The sequence below is a fragment of the Cibotium barometz genome, chromosome 40 (assembly GCF_041138505.1).
Source record: "Cibotium barometz isolate CiBa-2024 chromosome 40, ASM4113850v1, whole genome shotgun sequence".
NCBI classification, from domain to species: Eukaryota; Viridiplantae; Streptophyta; class Polypodiopsida; order Cyatheales; family Cibotiaceae; genus Cibotium; species Cibotium barometz.
This window is the reverse complement of record NC_141085.1, coordinates 39,470,909-39,492,672: the sequence shown is the minus strand read 5'-3', so window position 1 is coordinate 39,492,672 and position 21,764 is coordinate 39,470,909. Positions and strand designations below refer to the sequence as shown.

Genomic DNA, 21,764 nt, shown 5'->3' with positions numbered 1-21,764 from the left:
CACTTTTGCTGCTGTCCAGCTTGTTGCATCTTCAGAGGGGGCTATTAGTCCCTAGTTGGATCCTGTGGAAAGGTGCTTGAGAGAGCACGTGGATTGCTTAGCTACAGAGGTTGTTTGAGACATAGCTTCTTTGAGGCAGACATGGGTCCCCCCTACACGATCAAGGAGGACAAGCTCAGTGGTTCAAACTATGATCACTGGATGCTACAAATGAAGGTCTGGTTCACACACAAGGGACTCTGGGAGATTGTTCAGGGCCACGAATGAAAGCCCGCCCCACCAGCTCTAGGAAGTGGACTCCGGACCAGAAGGATGCCTTTCTCACAGAACTTTCAGCTTGGGAGAATCAAGACTCAAAAGCTCACTCTGCACTTGTACGAGCCATCTCACCAGAGGTCTCCCCCGCCGTGCAAACATTGGATAGTGCTGCCTCTGTTTGGAGAAAGCTGACAGATCTATATGCACGGGACTCTACAATGCGGTCTGTCAACCTATTGGGTCAGCTCTTTTCCCTGGAGTTTACAACAGGTACTTCCATGCAATCATCTGTGATGAAGGTTAAGGTAATTCATGACCAATTAGTGGCAATGGATACTGCCCTGACCTCTTCTCAGTTAGCTGCTCTCCTATGACATGGTTTCCCGAGCTTTGCGGGTTCAGATCACAACACGTTCCCTCGAGTTTGATGATCTGTGTACTCTCCTCTTGGAAGAGGAATCCATCCTAGTTTCATAGGAAAATTGAAAGTTTCATCGCCTATTGGACCTGATCAGGCACTCTCGACGGTGCAGAAGAAAGTTCGGAGTCGGTGTTACAAGTGTGGGAAGAAAGGCCACCTGTCAAAGGATTGTCAGTCCAAGGACAAAGGCAAAGCCAGGGACAAGGGCAAGTCTTCAAAGAAGGGCAAAGACAAGTCACATGACACTGACACAGACTCGTCTAGTGATAACCCCAGCTCTCCCAAGGCCTTACAGTTTTTGGAGAGAACATGACTGGTGTCCTGCTTTGATCCTAAGGGCATGGGCATCCCCCCGCGTGCTGTCTTCCAGAAACAGCTTGTGGGCGGGAGAGGGGGCTTCAAAAAGCTCGCTTATATTAAATCTGGAGCATGGGACCCGTGTGTCGGAGTTCCAAGTATGAAGACAGGCAAGTTCACTTGATGGTCCGGATGAGTTCCAGGATCAACCAAGTTTCCTTCATGGTTCGGATGAGTTCCAGAACTATTGGTTAGCAGAGACTATGGACAGGATGTGTTCCATGTTCATTTGTTCATGGTTATTGGATGTGATGTGTTCACAGTTCTACTTTGAGTTTGGAGCCAAGCAGATTTTCTTTTGCTCTTTATAGTGGCATTATGTTTTCTGAAGACAACAAGCTGACATGTGCATTTTCCGAGGTGTACTCAGTACTGGCCATGCTGAGGTGTCCATGGTCGCACCTTCGTCTCATCAGTTTTCTTCGGACTTTTTTGCACACTTCAAGATGCAGAGGGGGTGTTAAAATATTGCATCTTTCTCTTTATGCTGTCGGCATGTTTCCTACAGCCGACTGCTTCATGCACAAGTATATAGGAGTTGCTCCCTTTATTCAATCATCATTCACTGCCCTATTTGCTGGCTCTTGTACTCTGTAACCTCAAGCTAATAAAGCTCTAGTTCTTGCTTGCAATCTTTCTCTCTCTCATGTTTATTTGCTTCCACTTGTGCACATTCTTTCAAGAGAGAGAGAGGCGTGTAACTCTGCTCCAAATATCCAGTCGGCCCCAGTGGAAAAAACAGCCGCCAGCCTCACGACTGAGCCTCCTCCAGTCGGCCAGCCAAAAAAAGGTCCACGACCTGAACAGAACCAGTCAGCCTGCTCCAAGGAATGAACACATGCACACTCATCTTGCCAGCATAGGGCAGCCACCCACATAATGGAAAAATAGGGAAAAATGGGAAAAAAATATGGAGAGTGGGGAAAAATGAAAAAACACCTAATACGGGCGCGCACACCCACAACAAAGGCCTTGGTGTATATGTATAGACAGGAGATGACTTCTAACATCTATTTGGAGTTTGGTCTGACAGTCTAGGATGTCAGTTTGTCAGCCGTCAGAATGCTAGTGGGCTGAAGGTGTTTCTGTGGCAGCTATGAGTCAACTACCACAGAAGGCTAGTGGGCTGAAGGTGTTTTTGTGGGCAGCTATGAGTCACCTGCTAATGTAAGACCTCGAACGGGGCTCTCCAATGAGTAAGAAGTCCCATCCTCTGTGTGGTCTAGATCTGAGTAAGGAGAATCAACATCTGGTGACAAAGCCTAGTCCTCCGGAATCATGGGTAGACAAACCATGCTGTGTGCTCTCAAGGTCTTCGTTCCCTATGCTCACGGTAGCTCTGATACCATGTGAGGGCAAAAGGATGAAAGGACAGATGTACGAGAGATTAAAGCTAGCATGAAATGGATGAATGAGTGTATGTATAATGGTGAAGTAACCCAGTACAAGAGGCCCTTTGATGTGAGGTGACTCTAAGTAGTAAACCGGCGAAGGAGCAAAGACGAAGCCAAAGCAAGAGACTCGATCGATGACGAAGGCTTGTGTCGAGGACAGCGGTGGCACTTCGAGTGTGTAGAGACTGCAAAACGCATAAGTGAAGTAGATGCAAGCAGGTATGTTGTTGAATATTGCTAGCATGAAATGGATGAATGAGTGTATGTATAATGGTGAAGTAATCCAGTACAAGAGGCCCTTTGATGTGAGGTGACTCTAAGTAGTAAACCGGCGAAGGAGCAAAGACGAAGCCAAAGCAAGAGACTCGATCGATGACGAAGGCTTGTGTCGAGGACGGCGGTGGCACTTCGAGTGTGTAGAGACTGCAAAACGCATAAGTGAAGTAGATGCAAGCAGGTATGTTGTTGAATATTGATGGAGCAAAAGCAAGAATATGCTAAGTGGTTGCCAGAGCTGCGCTGAAGGTAAAATGCAGATGATTATTTGTGTTGATGAGCCAGGCTGCTGGTATGCAATGTTGACTCGTCGATGATGAAGATCAATGATCACCAAGCTGCTGTTGAGTATGCTACGCAGGTGTTATAGCGCCGACTGCAGATCGTGTGTCCATTGGTTGATGATGAAACGCTGTAGTTGGATGCCCGGCTACTGACCGAGTTACTCGGGCTGCTACTGATGTAGAATGCGCAGGAGATAGAGCACCGGCTTGTGGATAGGCAGGTGTATATGACGTTGATGGTCTGCACGGCTACTGCTGCGTGTAGATGCACAAAGATGGCCGGGTTGCCGTGATGAGTACTGGAGCCAACGGCTACTTAGTTGGTTGTATTGATGTGTCGTTGACGTAGCGCCCGACTAATGTGTGTAGCTTCACCAAGCAATGAGAAAGCACGTATATATAGTGTTGGAAGCAACAATCGGCCAGCACGAAAAAATGACCAGAAAAAAAAGTGTTTTTTTAGGTAATATAATGGGCGCCCTTTCGGGCACCCTTTGGGGCTGGTTGTCACACACAAATGTCGCGGCTACATGCCCTTGTTCTTGGCTCTGCAACCTCTATCTATGAATACTAAGCATGACCCTTGACCTGCCTTTATATAGGGATTTGATAGCAAGTCGTATTCACATCGGCCAACTCTTTTCAGGCCACAAAAAGTCATAAAAAATGCCATAAAATGTGTTCATATTGTGCCAATACTTGTCCCAACAATTGGTATATGTTCTAGGCAACACCTCCAAATCAGCATTTTCCATTAACAAACAAAAAGGCAGTGTGCTTTAGTTGATGCATGGCATTCAAGGCTTAGCTCTATTTAGGATCTTTGCCAATAATTGTAAATACTCATTCATTTAGTAATATAGAGTAAAAGTAGAGTTGCTCTCTCCTCTTTCTCTCTACTACTCTGTGTCGTCATTGTGCATGTGACTAGCATTAATCTTTGTAGCTTAGCATTAGGCTTTCGTTAATATGCATGTTACATTTATATCAATGCCTAGGTCTAGTAGCATTTGTAAATGCTGAGTTGGGGTTTTTGAAATTAGGGTTCGCGTTTAACAGTTTGCAAGCCAAAATTATGGTTTTTCTATTTTGCATTAGTTCAACCCATGCATTAGTGTTTTCAACCCCGTTTCAGCTTGCATAGATAGCCAAATTAGGGTTTGTGGTTTTCCATCCACAATCAGCTTTGTGCAGTGCATTAGAGTTCTATGCATAGGCATATAGCAATAGTCTTCCATGCAGATTGAGTCAAGTCTAGGTCTTAGTAGGTAATCAACCTGTCACATCTTTTCATGTCCAACCTAGAGCTTCTAAGGTTTTTGGGGCACATTGCCAAGTCTCAAATCTCTTGGATGCACAAATGGAGAAGCTAGGTATCAAGTGGGATGACTGTTCTTGGAAGTTTTGGGAGAGCCGATTGGGAGAGGTTCATAGGGAAATCCGAGCACGAGATGCCAGGTTGACAACCGCAAAAAGGTTGTAGAGCCAAGACCAAGGACATGCAGCCACGACATTTGGATCGGCCAAAGTACACCTCCAAATCACCATTTTCCATTAACATACAAAGGAGGATAGTAAGCTTCAGTTTATGCATAACATTCAGATAACATTCAGGGCTTAGATCTATTTTGCATCTTTGCCAAATCATTGTAAATACTCCTTCATTTAGTAATATACAATAGAAGTAGGTTAGGTAAAGAGTCCCTCTCTTCTTCTCTCTACTTCTCTGACATCATGCACATGTGATTGCAATGATCTTTGTTGCTTAGCATTAATCATCATTAAGCATGCTTCCGCATAGTCAACATGTTACAACCCGATGCGAGTGGAGAGAGAGACCTTCTATGTTCTTCAGCAATATTTTATTGGTGTTTATCCCGTCATCTATTTTCTGGAAGTTAATATCATCATCATCAGCATCTCTCTCTCCACAATTAACAGTGGGTGAGTAGATCAGCTCCACAGTTCTCTTACAGAGGTGAGGCGTTGGAGTATGTTTCCTCCTATGTATACTTGGGGATTTTGTTTACTGGCCCAGCTTTCTCTATGAGGGCAGCCGCTGAGGTGAGATTGACACGAGGATATGCGGCTCTGGGAGCTTTAGAGAGGATGTGTTCAGAGGTGCAGTTTCAGGAGCCTCGAACAAAGCTATGGCTTTTCGAGACTCTTGTATCCCCGACACTCTTATATGGTGTGCAGATTTGGGGGCCTAGTCTTGACCACCGCAGACGGTCAGGCGAGTCTCATGATGGCTGGAGATGTCAGAATGCACAGCGGAAATGAAGACAACTGCTGTAGAGAGCAATACACAGATGAAAGAGAGAGAGAAGCTAATGTAACTCTGCTATATACACCCATAAAATCCCAGAATAATACAATGAATAAGTGTGAGGGCAACAGGCCATTTATATGGCCCCTGGCTGCTGGTTGGCCAGCTCAAAACAGGCCAACAGCAGCCTGACTGCTCACGACCAGCACAATGGTCAGTCGGCCAGATGAAGTTCAGTCGGCCAGCACTGAGGGGGTGGTCAGGCATCGTCAGAGCAGTCGGGCAGCCAGCAGACAAAGTCGGCCAACACCTGGGGGCAGCCGACAGCTCACACAGCGCTCCAAATAAATGGGAAAAAATATGGAGAGTGAGGAGAAATGGGAAGACACCAAAGACAGGTGGGCACACCCACAACACAGGCCCTGACATAGTGTACAGACAGGAGATGACTGCTAGCACCCCCTCTCAGCTCCTGGATGTCGAACCAACCCCAGTGAGCTAGAGTGCCGCCGAAGCATAGCCTGAGGTAGACTTCGTGAAGAGGTCCGCTACATTGTCCTCCGTCGAACAATAAAGAAGCAAGATGTCACCAACCAAGATCTTCTCACAAGAACAAAGTGATTGTCATGTGCATGAAAGATGCCATGGACATTCTCAGGTGCTGGTCCAGAAGAGGCAGCCAGATACAGAGTATGAACCAGATAGAGTTAGGATTTTGAGCACAAGATACAGAAGAGGACAAGTGTGGACTCAGAGCAAGGCCTGGAGGGCATGAAGAGGGTGTCTTGACAGTGCGTTAGAAGCAAAGACAAGCTGTCGGCTGCTCACAGAACTGGTCGGCTGAACCAGAGGACACGGCGGCAACAGGCACATCATGATCAAGGAAGAAAACCAGTCAAGCAGTGCTGAAGGGGCATTTAAGGCATAAATGACTGGACGACCAGCAGTCAGCCAGTATACCAAGTGTCCAAGAACCATATAAATAGCAAAGTGTGCTCATTGTTTTTTTCATTCACCCCTTTAGGGAGTGGATCCTTAAGGTCCTAGAGTAGGACAAGATTTTGGGTGTTTACCACCTTTTGTATAAGGCAGCCTATGGCTGTAGTGGAGGTACCTTTTTGTACCATATTAATATATTGAATTTCCAGCATATCTCTCCCTCTCTATTCTCTCTTCATATCTGCGTTTTTGCATCAGCATGTTTCCAGTAGTGTTTAGGGCTGAAAGAAGACCCCCACAGCTTCCGCGTGTTACATTGGTATCAGAGCATTAGGCTCAGCAAAGCTAAACACTGATTCAGTCCCATATGATGGTGTACAGGTCCAAGGTACAGGAAAGTACACAGATGCGAAGCCCAAGGCAAGGAACACAGAATCGGGAAGAGCTCCCAGGAGGTTTGTTGGTGGTATTCCACAAAGCCAGAGGGGATGGCAATCCTGTGAGCCAGATAGGTTCTCTGGCAACGGTCCCAAGGGAGGATTATCCTCCAAGGGGGCGATGTGAGTGCCAAACTCATTTCTCAGGAATGAAGACCAAGACAGTGTTCAGAGTCAGGGCAGGAATGGACTGTGGACTAGATGGAAACAGATGCATAGATCTAATCTGAGAGACAAAGTGGTTTTGGAGACCGGGCCGGGCTTTCAGAGAAAAGGGTTTGCCAGGGATGGATGGATGACAGAGGGACTTCGGGAAAAGATTGGGATGATGACAGTCATCCAAGAACAGGTTGGAATCCCGTCATCAAGTTTAGCAGAGGGGGATGTCATGTGCATGAAAGATGCCATGGACATTCTCAGGTGCTAGTCCAGAAGAGGCAGCCAGATAAAGAGTATGAACCAAATAGAGTTAGGATTTTGAGCACAAGATACAAAAGAGGACAAGTGTGGACTCAGAGCAAGGCTTGGAGGGCATGAAGACGGTGTCTTGACAGTGCATTAGAAGCAAAGACACGTTGTCGGCTGCTCACAGAACTGGTCGGCTGAACCAGAGGACAGGGCGGCAGCAGGCACATCATGATCAAGGAAGAAAACCAGTCAAGCAGCGCTGAAGGGGCATTTAATGCATAAATGACTAACCGACCAGCAGTCGGCCAGTCTACCAAGTGTCCAAGAACCATATAAATAGCAAAGTGTGCTCATTGTTTTATTCATTCACCCCTTTAGGGAGTGGATCCTTCGGGTCCTAGAGTAGGACAAGATTTTGAGTGAATCGGTGACGTGATAGGCTTGCAGTTCTCCATCCCAAAGGCCTCAAGCAACTCATGAACATACCGCTGCTGAGAGACAAAGAACCCCCTCTGGGTCTGCCAGATCTCCAATCCCAAGAAGAAGTGGAGTAAGCCTAAATCGGTCATCTCAAACTCCTTTGAAAGGGAACCTTCGTCACTGCAATGTGCTCCATATGACCGCCAGTGAGAATGAGGTCATCCACAAAGAATGATCAACGTGACCGTACCGCGTTCCCGAAAGAGATATAGGTTGGGATCTACAACCGATCTCTGAAATCCAGTCTGTAAAAAGAAGGAATCAATCTTCTGATTCCAAGCCCTGGGAGCCTGTTTAAGACCATACAAGGCCTTCCGCACCCTGTAAACCATCCCCTTTGATCTTGGAACCTCAAAGCTTGGAGGCTGCTCAACATATACCTCCTCCTGCAGGTCACCATTAAGGAATGCAAATTTAACATCCATCTGAAATACACACCACCACTGAGAAGAAGCAAGGGTAAGAACGGTCCGAATCGTGGTCATCCTCGCTGTCGGTGTGCAAAGGTATCCTCATAGTCGATGCGAGGCCGCTGAGAATAACCCTTAGCCACAAGTCTGGCTTTGTGTTTGTCCACCGACCCATCTGACCTATATTTGGTCTTAAAGACCCACTTGACACCAATGACAGACCGTTTCAACGGCCTCGGAACCAACTCCCAAGTGTTATTCTTCTCAATGGCATCCAGTTCCACCTACATGACTTTCCTCCAAGTATCCTGTGCAAGGGCTTCCTTGACGGAGGTGGACTCTTTGTCCCCCATGATACGAGACATCAAAGCATAGTTTACCTGTAAAAGCTCCGCTGAATGACTTTTATCACGAACTCTATGCGATCTTCGAGGTCCATCCTTTGTGGTCCATTCGAAGGGAAGCTCCGTGACACCCGACTCCCGAAGGGTGTCAACCAACCACCTGGGTACTTGAATAGAACGCAGAGCCTCCTGCCTGCTGAGAGGGCTCATCTCCAGCTATGGGCTCAACCTCCTCAACTGACTGAGGCTATCCAGCTGGAACAATCGACTGGGAATCATCATGAGAATCATCTGGGTCTCCAAGAAGTGGTGGCTCATCAACAGTGGAAACCAACTCCAAAGGTTTCGAAACCTGCCTGGAAGCTTGCTTCAAAAAAGATTTCCTGTGCTACTTACCACAAATGCAAGAACTACAACGTCCTTGCTGCTACCAACATCTGGCAAGCCAACCACCATCTGGTCCCGGAAAGCTCGCCGCAGCGCATCCACATTCAAGTGGCCAAACCGAAAGTGCCACAAATCACCAATCTGAGAACCTGTCAAAGAGAAGAGTGTGGAGAGTTTGTATATACCATTCTCCACGCCGCCTTCCCATACAACCTCGCCAGTCTCCTGGTCCCGTAGAGCAATAGAATGCTCCTCAAACTCCACCCGGAAGCCGGTCTTGCACACCTCATGCACTGTCAACAGATGAAAACCAAGTGCGGGGACGTAAAGAACACGAGACGAATGCTTCCTCCCTCTGCCATCGGGAATGATCTCCATCCGGTCCTCGCTGTGAATCGGTACGGTGGAATTGTTGCCAATGAAAATGCGACCTGACTGCCATTTCAAATCCTGAAAAAAGTCACGGGAAGGAGTCATGTGCCTGGAAGGACCACTATCAAGAATCCATTCCCGAGTATCCTTGGTGGTGAAGCCAACTGCCTCCTCGCTCGAAGAAAATGAAGCATCGGTGTCCAACGTCTCCAATTGCACAAAGGCTGGAGTCTTTGCAACTGAAGCTAAAGAATCAACACTCTTCCGAGTCTGCTTGGGACACAGTGGCCTTCATGTCCTTTCGGCCTTCAATTTCTCTCGGTCCGAATTGGGCTTCTTCTCAGAAGACTTCTCCGATGAAGACTTCCCTTTGCCCTTGTTGTTGTGGTTACGGCCTTTCGACCGTTGGCCAATCAAGGCCTCAAAACCTCCGCCCTCTGGATTATTCGTGAATCGCTCTTCCTGGTCCAAGACCATGGGCACAAGCTCCTCCCATGTGATGGTGCTGAGCCAGCCACCACTGGTGATCAAAGAGGAGTAAAAGGCTGAGTACTGAGAGGGCAAATGTGACAACAACGTTATGGCCTTATCCTCTGTCGATCTCTTTCCCTGCTTGGAGAACTTCCTGCTGAAGAGCCTGCATGTGCTCCCGCATCGTCGACGACTTTGCAAGATTCATCACCCACATCTAAACTTCCAAAGAGATTCTCTTCATGGGTGATACCCTGTTGTAGAGAGAAGCCAAATGTTGCCAAATCCCTCTGGCCAACGTCATATGCTTTATGTGATTGATCACCTCTGGTGTGCAATTGAGGAAGATGAAAGAACGGACTCGGGCATTAACACGATCCCATAACTGTGCTTGTGCCTCCCATTCCTTCCGAATAGAGGGTAACACCCCTTCTTCCAACTCCGGCCGTGGAACCCCAACAACAATGAAATTAGCCAAGTCATAGGACTCCAAAACAAATTCCATCATTACCTTCCATATGCCGTAGTTGTTCCCGTCCAACTGTCGGTCCACCGGGAACGTGGGAAGTGTCGGGATCTTCACGTGCTTCTCAGCCATCTCAAGCAAATCTGCCATCTCAAGGGTTCACAAGGTCTTGTGAAGGGATTTCACAAGGTCTTGTGAAGGGAGGGTGGGTGGGAAAAAAGAAGAAGAGGAGGCTGCAAATAGAATGCAAGGTGGCTATCCAACGGTGATGGCCGCCTTCTACCTGATCTCCAAGTCCCGTGCAGCAACAGTCTCCAATCAGCAAACCCTCGACGTCCCACTATCTCCAAGCTTCAAGCCACCTGGGGCTCTGATACCATGTCAGAATGCACAGCGGAAATGAAGACAACTGCTGTAGAGAGCAATACACACATGAGAGAGAGAGAGAGAGAGAGAGAGAGAGAGAGAAGCTACTGTAACTCTGCTATATACACCAATTGTAACTCTGCTATATACACCAATAAAATCCCGAAATAATACAATGAATAAGTGTGACGGCAAGGGGCCATTTTATATGGCCCCTCGCTGCCGGTCGGCCAGCTCAAAACAGGCCGACAGCAACCTGACTGCTCACGACCAGCACAATGGTCAGTCGGCCAAATCAAGTTCAGTCGGCCAGCACTAAGGGGGTGGTTGGGCATCGTCAGAGCAGTCGGGCAGCCAGCAGACAAAATCGGCCAGCACCTGGGGGTAGCCGACAGCCCACACACAGCTCCAAATAAATGGGAAAAAATATGGAGAGTGAGGAAAAATGGGAAGACACCAAATACGGGCGGGCACACCCACAACACAGGCCCTGACATAGTGTACAGACAGGAGATGACTGCTAACAGGAGACCACTAGAGAGATTGCTTGTGATGATGATTGCTAGGATGACTCACAGTAAGGCATCTGTCCCACACAAGATTATCCAGGCAGAGATGAGTGCGGCACCTATACTGAAAGTGGCACTTACCATATCAGTATCATATCTACATGGACTATGGGAGCTTCCACGACATAGGTATGCTCGGTTGGCACTTGAGTCCTCCAGAAAGCTGGAGGCAGAGGAGGATAGATCTTGCTAGTATGCACAGATGTCTACATGGTTTGTGCTACATGGATTTTCTATGGACAGATTACCCCCTTTCCAATATTCTTTGGATGCACCATCTCTCCCCCTAACACATAGGGAGATTAGCAGGGTCATCAGACAAGATCTCACCAAGTTGGACACCGAGAGGACGTGGCTTACACCAACACAGGAGTTAGGGACGAAGATGGCTTTCTATAGAGATCATCTTCTCCATACCACCGTGGACGGGTTCATCATACGCCTAAGATACATGAACACACCTCTCACATGGCATTAGATGTGCTATTGGACAGATCCGCACTTCTTCCCACCAGTTACTGCTTGAGACTGGTAGATATGGCCCACAAAGACTGCTTGTAGAGGAGCGCATCTGTCACTTGTGCAACATGGCGCCTGAGACAGAGGAGCACTATATATGCCACTGTCCAATCTACTATGAGATCCGAGGGAGATTTTGTTAGAAGTCATCTCCTGTCTATTTTGATACACGAGGGCCTTTGTTGTGGGTGTGCCCGCCCTTATGAGGTGTTTTATCATTTTTCCACACTCCCCGTATTTTTCCCCTATTTTTTCCCATTTTTCTGAGGTTTGGGAGGGCTGCCAGGTGATGCCAGGAGCACCCCAGTGCTGGCCGACTCCATGTTGATCAGTCGTGGGCTACTAGGCTGCTGGCCGACTGGATTTCATCAGTCGTGGGCACCTGTTTGCTGGCCGACTGCATTTATGCAGTCGTGGGACCTTTTCATCAGTCGTGGGCATTCTTATCTGCTGGCCGACTGCCCTCCCAGGGAGGTATATATAGGACCCCAGCCCCCATACCTTATTTGTATCATTCCTCGGGATCTTCTTGTGTATATAGAGCAGAGTTACACGCCTACATCTCTCTCTCTCTTGTGCTGTTTTTCTGCCTGCGTTTTTTGCTCGTGTTCCCATATTTGGTCATCATCTCCGCTGCGTATTCTGACATGGTATCAGAGCCCTAGGCTCTAGATAGGTCTTGGGATTTGTGTGAGCAAGAGGGGGACTGTTTTGTGGCTGATTGGTGGACTGTTTTGGGCTGATCGCGGGAAGAGGAGAAGCAAGAGGAAGGCGGGCTGATTTGCTGGACAGCCACTTGCAGGTTTTAGTTCTTCTTTGTTCCCACCAACCCACCCTTTTCAGAGTACATCCCCGGTTTGAGATGGCCGAGAGACATGTGAAGATCCGGACACTCCCCACGTTCCCGGTGGACCGTCAGTTGGACGGGAGCAACTACGGCATATGGAAGGTGATGATGGAATCTGTTCTGGAGTCGTACGACCTCGCCGATTTCGTCATTGTTGGTGTTCCACGGCCGGAAGTAGAGGAAGGGGAGTTACTGTCAACCCGAAAGGACCGGGAGGCCCAGACACAGATGTGGGATCGTGTCAACGCCAGAGTCCGTTCGTTTATTTTCCTCAACTGCACACCTCAGGTAATCAATCATGTAAAGCATATGACGCTGGCCAGAGGTATATGGCAGCATTTGGCCTCACTTTACAACAGGGTATCGCCCATGAAGAGGATTTCCTTGGAAGTACAGATGCGGGTTATGAGCCCAACAAAGTCGTCGACGATGCGAGAGCATATTAACAAGCTGCAGGCTCTTCAGCAGGAAGTTCTTCAGGCTGGGAAGGAGATATCGTCAGAGGACATGGCCATAACGTTGCTGTCACACTTGCCCTCTTCGTACTCAGCATTTTACTCTTCTTTGATTACCAGTGGCAGGCTTAGCACCATCACGTGGGAGGAGCTTGTGCCCATGGTCCTGGACCAAGAGGAACGATTTACGAACCCTCCTCAGGGTGGAGGTTCGGAGGCCTTAATTGGCCAACGGTCGAAAGGCCGTAACTCGGGCAAAGGGAAGGCTTCATCGGAGAAGTCTTCTGAGAAGAAGTCCGACGCTGACCGCGAGAAACTGAAGGCAGAGAGGACCTGTAATGATTGTGGCGAGAAAGGCCACTACTGGAGGCAGTGTCCCAAGCGGAAGACCGAGAAGGGTGAAGATTCCTCAGCAGCAATCATGAAGACTCCGGCTTTTGTGCACCTGGAGGTGATGGACACCGATGCTTCATTTTCTTCAGGCAGGGAGGAGATTGGAGGACTCTCCGCAACGGATACTCGGGAGTGGATTCTCGATAGTGGTGCTTCCAGGCACATGACTCCTTCCCGTTCCGGTTTACAGGATCTCTGCAGGCTTTCTGGTCATATTCTTACTGGGCCAGTTCACAGCGAGGGCAGGATGGAGATAGTTCCCAATGGCAGAGGGGGGAAGCATTCCTCCCAGGTGTTGTATGTTCCGGCACTTGGTTTTCATCTGTTGTCAGTGCATCAGGTTTGCAAGACTGGCGTACGGGTGGAGTTTGATAAGCATTTTGTTGCTCTCCAGGACAAAGCAACAGGCCAAGTGGTTTGGGAAGGTGGAGTGGAGAATGGAGTTTACAGGCTTTCAGCACTCTCTCTCCCAGGTCCTCAGGATTGTGATGAGTGGCAGTCTGGTAATGGCCACTTAAGTGTGGATACGCTGCAGGTGCGGGCTTTTCGAGACCAAGTGGTGGATAGCTTGCCAGTAGATGGCAGCAATTGGCAGGAACTTTCCAGTACTGATGTTGGTAGTTCTTGTGTTCGTGAGTCAGAGGAAGCTGAACAGGTCACTTATGCTCTGATGTCTCGTCGTGTTCGAGACATAGAACTTCCAGTAGTTGAGGATGTTCCTTCCACGGGGACCTTTCGGAAAGCCAGGCAGGTAGCAGGTGATTACTTGCAGAAGGAGGTGGTTTCTTCAGGCTTTGTGGTTCCAGATTCAGAGGGGGTGGTTGACAGGTTTCATCAGGTTTCCAGGACTTGTTTGTGCACCGTAACAGGTGTTGATCCTTGTGAGCAGTGTGATGTCTCTGTGACTCAGAAGCTGTGTGGTTCATTGATCTGGTTGATGGACACCAGATTGGACGGGAGCTTCCTGATGAGGCAGTTGAGCTCATGGTTGCAGATGTCTCTTTGGGAGGCAGGATTGCGTTTCCTGTGGTTTCTGCGGCATGCGAAGGATCATGGACTCTTGTACACAGGAGGGGGATTGTTGGATGGAGTCCGACTCCACGGTTGGAGTGACTCGGTTTGGGGAGGAGATTCGGACACGAGGGGATCTACTTATGGCCCAGGAGCAGTTTTATGGAGCAGGAGGAGGTTACATTGCAGGTTTGGGCTTCCACTGGCGGAACCCATGGTCATCCAAAGGCACTTTGTTCGTGAACAGATCGTTGCTGATGATATCTTGCTAGTCTGTTCGACGGAGGACAGTACGGTGGACCTCTTCACGAAGTCGCTCTCCTAGGATTTGCTCAAGCGGCACCCCAGCTCCAAGTGGTTGGTTTCACAGCCAAGAGCTGAGAGGGGGTGTTAGAAGTCATCTCCTGTCTATTTTGATACACCAGGGCCTTTGTTGTGGGTGTGCCCGCCCTTATGAGGTGTTTTATCATTTTTCCACACTCCCCGTATTTTTCCCCTATTTTTTCCCATTTTTCTGAGGTTTGGGAGGGCTGCCAGGTGATGCCAGGAGCACCCCAGTGCTGGCCGACTCCATGTTGATCAGTCGTGGGCTACTGGGCTGCTGGCCAACTGGATTTCATCAGTCGTGGGCACCTGTTTGCTGGCCGACTGCATTTATGCAGTCATGGGACCTTTTCATCAGTCGTGGGCATTCTTATCTGCTGGCCTACTGCCCTCCCAGGGAGGTATATATAGGACCCCAGCCCCCATACCTTATTTGTATCATTCCTCGGGATCTTCTTGTGTATATAGAGCAGAGTTACACGCCTACATCTCTCTCTCTCTTGTGCTGTTTTTCTGCCTGCGTTTTTTGCTCGTGTTCCCATATTTGGTCATCATCTCCGCTGCGTATTCTGACAGATTTCACTCTCTTCAGAGAGGGTTTTGGAGCCTTCTCCAGAGTGGACTTCACTGACTAGAGATGCCTCAGAGTTTTCTTATTGGAGCTATGCCGGCACAGGGAGGTGCTTCTACACAGCAGTGGACCCAGGATCAGAGGACCAGTACAGAGACATTTGACCGACTATTTTAGTATTACTTTGAAGGTCACTGCTCACTGCTCAACCCCAGACTCCCTTAGCATCTACACCGAGAGCCACCTCTGGAGGAGTGACACATGATTGGGCACTACAATTTAGTAGAGCCAGACGTCCGAGGCCCAGAAGACCCAGCAGGAGATCTCGTATGCACTGGAGGATATAGCTGATCATAGCTAGGCACCAGCAGAGGCCTACCAGGCACTTTACCTCGCGGATGAGATTGGCCTCATGTTACAACGTCCCCTGTGAGAGTTTCTCCGATGACTCTTCCCCGCTCCCCCGGATGCCATCACTCATCTCATTGTACCCCTCTTTAGTTCAGGTGCTCTTCCCCTATCTATTCTTTGAGGATTTACTTCAGTTATTTCAGCTTTATATTATCTTTCTTGTTCCACAAACAGCTTGTATCGGACCTTTGATTGTTCTCTCTCTCTCTCTCTCTCTCTCTCTCTCTCTCTCTCTCTCTCTCACACACACACACACACACACAATTACATGCGATGACGCAACCCACACGACTATTTTAGCAAGCCAAATTTCCTGTCCATATTCACAACCGTGGGCCATCATAAGTGCCACATTTCTAATGTGCAAGTCCAGGTTCTCTATCCGCTATATTACAATGCAACCAAAATGTCATAGTTCTGATGTTAGTTGACGACGAACACATATCCAAGAAGTGTAACTGGCATTCATACTGACCTCAGCTCCAAGGAGTCGCATTCTGAATACGTTGAGAGCCTGTCTCTCCATGTCTTGGGACCCCATGTATACTACACATTGTAGGCCGAACCTGGCGCACACAGTGGCAGTTGCGACACCATGTTGGCCCGCACCAGTCTCGGCAATGATGCGTTTTTTCCCAATCCGCTTTGCCAGCAAAGCTTGTCCAACCGCATTGTTGATTTTGTGAGCACCAGTATGATTCAGATCCTCCCTTTTGAGATATATGAGAGGACCCCCATTGTCACCTTGCTTGTAATGCTCTGAAAGCCTTTCTGCAAAGTAGAGTGGGGATTCCCGCCCAACATAGTCTTTGAGGATTCCAGCAAGCTCATCCTAACAGGAATACAAATAAAGGTTTGAGGATTGAATCACAATTTAAAGTTTTGGTTAAAATGATAACTAAGGTGGTTGCTTCCAAAGTGGGTTTGAATAATAATTTCAGGTTTTTCTTGTATTGAAAACTAAGGTGGTTGCTGTTAAAGGGTTTAAGAAAGAGGTTAAGCATCTAATCTAGCTTCTTAGCGCTTCCTCAAATCTATAAATAAATAGAACAGGATTACATAGGAAGTTTACTCCAGCTGCCAAGCGCTTTATCCAACCTCGGATTGCAGCTATACTGGGATAGAGAGAAAGAGTGTATTTCCAATCCATCTATTTAGCGCTTCATTACAGCTCTAAATAAGCAAATTCGGGTTAGAAAGGCAGAGTAATCCAGCTGCTTAGCGCTTCATTAATGCTTAAAGTAAGCTTTTAAGGGCTTCTAATTTAGCTGTTCGGGTCTTAGCCACAAAAGGATTAAAAGGGAAGATTAATTTTTCAGCATTGCATTAATGCCCAGATTAGCAATATACTTGGCCAAACCAAGAAGAATAGGGTAAGAATGCGGCAGAATTTTCGTCAAGTCTGGCAGTTAGCGATTGACTAAGGATCAAATTAGAGATGGTATTAACAACCCTAATTGAAAATGTAAGAAGTCACCTGGAAGGCAGCATCTGCAGATAGCGAGGAGAAGGCCTGTTCGAGTTCGCGGAGGGCGGTCATGAGGGTTTCTGGGACATACTTTCCACCGAAACGGCCAAATCGGCCGAATGAATCAGGGCGCTGGAAATCCTGTATGTGGACTGTCAAAGGAGGAGGAGAAGAAGAAGAAGCCAGAGAAGGATTTGGGGGGGAAATTACGCATGAAATCGATCGTGCAGGGAGAAAAGGGCGAGTGTAGCCTGCAAACTTTACTGTTGGGCACACAGAGATCGACGAGGCTGCCATCGCCATGACCAGAGATTGCTTCTAAAACAGAAGGAATGGAGTGTGAAATTAGTTCGACATTTCAAGAAAAATGCGCAAAAGCTCCTTTTGTACACATTATTAACTTTAGAGGCATAGATTAAGATTACATCGTTATTGGCCCACGGGTGTGTATTGAGTTTGTAGAACGGTTGGGTTCCACCCGGGTTCAATGCCATCAGGGCTATGAGAAATGGGTATGTGTGTGTATGCGTCTGAATATATATCGATCTCTCTCACAAAATTACATCGTTATGGTGAGTAGCTCCACTGTCAACTACCCAAGTGATCGGATGACCACAGGGAAGAGTTGGATGGGCCTCAATGATGGAACATAGAATAGTTATATTAAGATCTTAACATCAGTTATATACAATAGCCATTTGTATCGCTTTCTTCTCCCATGAACTTCATCCCACCTTTTCACTATTCAACAATCTGCATATTAAATCCCATCTCTCATCCTCCCAAACAAAAGAGGATTGCTCTCAAGAGACATGACAGCCTAGCTGCATACAAGCTGTAATCATAGACTCAGAAGTACAACCTTTTGGATTTTGTTCCTCCCCATTCACTCTCCTTTAGTCCATACCTTCACCACCACAGGTCTCCTGCCCAAGGGGTAAGGCTGCATCTCCTTCAAATACCATCTCTTGGTCTTTGGCCCAAACTTGGGAGGTCTTGCCTTCGAATCTAATCCCATATAGCCTTGCCACATAACAATATTTGTTAGGAAATCCTAGTATGTACAAGCATCTCCTCGGCTAGAGAGCAATTCATTTAATCCCAATTTGAAGGGCCTGAATCAGCTGCACCACAACACCATCATTCATTTTATTAACATAATATACAGACTAGCATTTATACACACATCTATCCCCTAGCTTGCTTCTTTCTGAAATATTATACTATTCCTAGAGTTCCCTATCTCCCACAAACAACAGTATCTAATAAGACTGAAAACCAAAATAACAACCCCATCAACTTTAGGCAATCTTCCCAGCAACCAATTCCCCCAATACCCTTGTAGCCCTATGTAGCTTGAGACCCATTTACCAATCCTGCCGCTGCATCCAGCACTTGTTGACAAGGTTTATGAGCTCACAATAAAGGTTATCTACACACTTGTGGATGTTTAATTATTGGAGGTATATGCACATTTATGTGTGCTCCCTTCTCATGTGTTGAGGACATGGAGACTTTTTAATGTTTAACACACTAATGGATTTAAAGCTTTAACATTTAGTAAAGTAGGAAGAGAAAACATTCATCGTAGTTAAGGCCAAGCAGTTTGTCCTAATCTCCCTTGAAAGTGTGCAGTTATTACAAGCGTAAAATGGCTTGAAAGTGTGAGGATATGTAAACGACCTTGCAAGTGCCAAAAAAGGGTTTTTGGAAGTGGATATTGGGGCTAGTTCCTTTGCCGAAAGAGGAGGTCCCTCCTTAAATCTCAAGCAAAGCATGCCAAAAAAACCTTGCAAAAGAAAAGAAAACATGGGCCAACTCTCAATGATTGCTTGGGCAAAGAAAAAGAACTATTATGGAGTTTTCTACACAAAACTAGCCAATTCAAGGAAGACAAAATCAACAAAATACAAGTCATTTCTTTAATAACTTGACTTGCCTCTACATAAATCTCAAGTTTCATTATCATAGAAGGGGGGAGAGAATCGTTTATTTTTTGCTAGCCCTAATGCTTGTTTATTCAACTTTAGACTAACCACACCATCATATAAATATACGTATTAAAAGTCTTACACCTTATCCTAAAACTATAATGACTGTGCATAAAGCATTAGATAACCTAAAGGGCATCAATTCAGCTTTAGACTAACCACACCATCATATAAATATGTGTATTAAAAGTCTTACATCTTATCCTAAAACTATAATGACTGTGCATAAAGCATTAGATAACCTAAAGGGCATCAATTTCAACTTGTAGAATCATGTCTTTCACTAATGAACTTGCTTTCTTCTAAGATAATGGTACATTGATTTTTTTAAAATTTGGAATCAAGGACATTGCCAAATTTGTAAGGTCCTTGTAAATGTTTGACAAAGGTTTCATAAGGTTATTTATAAGGGTGAAAAGGGTTAGGAGCATTATGATGTAAGCAATGATGTTAAGGCACATGGGTGGTGGAATTAAGAGAGAAAAGGGGGGATGGAACAATTAATGGGAGAGAAAATTGTGGGAGAATCATACGACAACGAAGAGAATCATGGATCTCTTTGTATTTTGGTTATTTAAGAGTCTCAATCAAATTGTGTGAGATTAATAAGAAATGTATTTGAGCCTTATTTTATTGATTGTAATTAGTGCTATTATAGTTTAAAAGTAGTGCTACCATTGCTTACCCTAAGTAATCATGAAGCTCTTGCAAATCTTCTATCCTCCCAATCTCCTCAATTAGTGATATTATCATTTAAAAGTTAGTTCTATTATCGATTAAAAGTAGTGCTATTATCGTTTATCCTAAGTAATTATTAAGCTCTTCTTGCAAATCTTTTATCCTCCCTATCTCCTTAATTATGTTTGGGTATCAAAGCTTAGGTTAGGTCTTGTTGGGGTAGGATTCTTCCTCTAATCCTCCATGCTTGCTTAGGTAGGTAGAAGAAGTGCAAACATTAATATATGTGTGCATTAGAGTTACAACCCACAATATTGATTCAAAACTAGCAACATATAATCTTAAATAAGAATTCAGAGTAGGGACTAGATAAACACACCATTCTGGTCATTTCAATTGTTAAAATTAACTTGCAAAATAGCACAAGCTTTTTTCATTACAAATCAAAATATGAAGACTCAGATTTCACATCCAACTACTGCTGAGACTTTTAATGACCAAGTAGAAAACATGAGAACAAAGGTATTGAAAGTTTGAAACTTGAACAAAGTGAAGATCACATAAAAGCTGAGAAACACATTGACACCAAGGTTGTCACTGCTATAGAATCATCACATATGTGAAGGGGCATACCTATTACCTGCTAACAACACAAAAGATTTAGAAGTTTGTTGTGAAAGTAGAGAAAGCACACATATGTGAAAGGGAATAGCTATTCCTTGTTGGTAATACAAAAGAGTATGAACTTTGTTGTGAAAGTAGAGAAAACACGAGCCCCACCTGCTTTCTAAACACAAAAACAAACATAAAACTAAAGCATCAATTAGAGTATAATACATAATTCAGCCCATGAGAAGCATTTGATTTATGAGAGCATACATTTAAGTATGCTTTCTAAACACAACAACAAACATAAAAAAGAAACATTAGCCAAAAGGAGAAAGGTGCACCATCCAGCATATATGCATGCATGGTCCCATGGTATGGAAAAGAAAAACATAGTCATGCATGTTTGCTTAAACAAGCTAGAAACACACTCCTACATATTACAATAGAATAACTTTAAGTTAAGTCATGTTTGAAAATGCCCATTAAAGTGACTTGTTAAGGTAAGTACCACGATATATGGACATGCCATATAGCATATATGTGGATTCATATGCACTCAAAGTGAAGACTTTTGGTACGAGATGTATGTTTAAGGAAATAATCATGGTTTAAAAAACAACTAGCCATTACCAAGTGGCATCTTTCAATAGAGTAGGCATAACTTCCTACCTTATAGGTAAACATCATTGGTCATCAGGGTAAAACCCCTTCTCATGTGCATGTTAATGTCAATGTGTACATGGTTAAAGGTATCTTTAATCCAACTATGTAGAACAATACACTTATAATATAACATGTCCAATATGCATGTTAGGAGGCCACCTAGGTGAAAACATAAGTCTAAGAATGATAAGGGGATAATCATTGACTAAGCAGCCATTATACCTAGATGGTTTTATTGATGATGAGGTTGTGGTGCAAGTGTTAGTGATTGTGAGTGTTGCTGCTGCCTATTCAGCCTATTCATGCAAGTCATGTCTATGAAGTGCTAAGCCCTTAGTGAATAATGCAAGTGTTGTGCATGGGGGTGTGGGAGCTAATGGTATGCACATGTGTGTACTCCTTCACTTCTTGACAATTCCTCCAACTCATGGACACTTGGCATTATTATTTATGATGGTTTCTTTAGTGTTTTTGCACCATCTCTTTTTTCTTCAACTCTTTTTCAGTTTCCCTAGAACAATACACTTATAATATAACATGTCCAATATGCATGTTAGGAGGCCACCTAGGTGAAAACATAAGACTAAGAATGATAAGGGGATAATCATTGACTAAGCAATCATTATACCTAGATGGTTTTATTGATGATGAGGCTGTGGTGCAAGTGTTAGTGATTGTATGTGTTGCTGCCTATTCAGCCTATTCATGCAAGTCATGTCTATGAAGTGCTAAGCCCTTAGTGAATAATGCAAGTGTTGTGCATGGGGGTGTGGGAGCTAATGGTATGCACATGTGTGTACTCCACTTCTTGACAATTCCTCCAACTCATGGACACTTGGCATTATTATTTATGATGGTTTCTTTAGTGTTTTTGCACCATCTCTTTTTTCTTCAACTCTTTTTCAGTTTCCCTCAT

The 21,764-nt window shown here is 45.7% G+C and overlaps 1 protein-coding gene across 2 annotated transcripts in view; it reads right to left on the bottom strand.

Annotated features, from left to right (window-relative positions):
• The window catches only part of LOC147615489 (tryptophan synthase beta chain 1-like), a 70,560-nt gene extending 53,263 nt beyond the window's left edge, over positions 1-17,297 (bottom strand). Inside the window, exons 1-2 of one of the 2 annotated variants that reach the window (XM_086779581.1) lie at positions 16,917-17,297; positions 15,915-16,271 (exon numbers count right to left, since the gene is read on the bottom strand). In XM_086779581.1, coding sequence (XP_086635707.1) covers positions 15,915-16,271; positions 16,917-17,210 — 651 coding nt within the window. In that variant the 5' untranslated portion in view covers positions 17,211-17,297. The remainder of the gene's footprint in view (positions 1-15,914; positions 16,272-16,916) is intronic. The other variant, XM_086779582.1, reaches the window with a different exon arrangement.
• Positions 17,298-21,764: the final 4,467 nt, after the last annotated feature.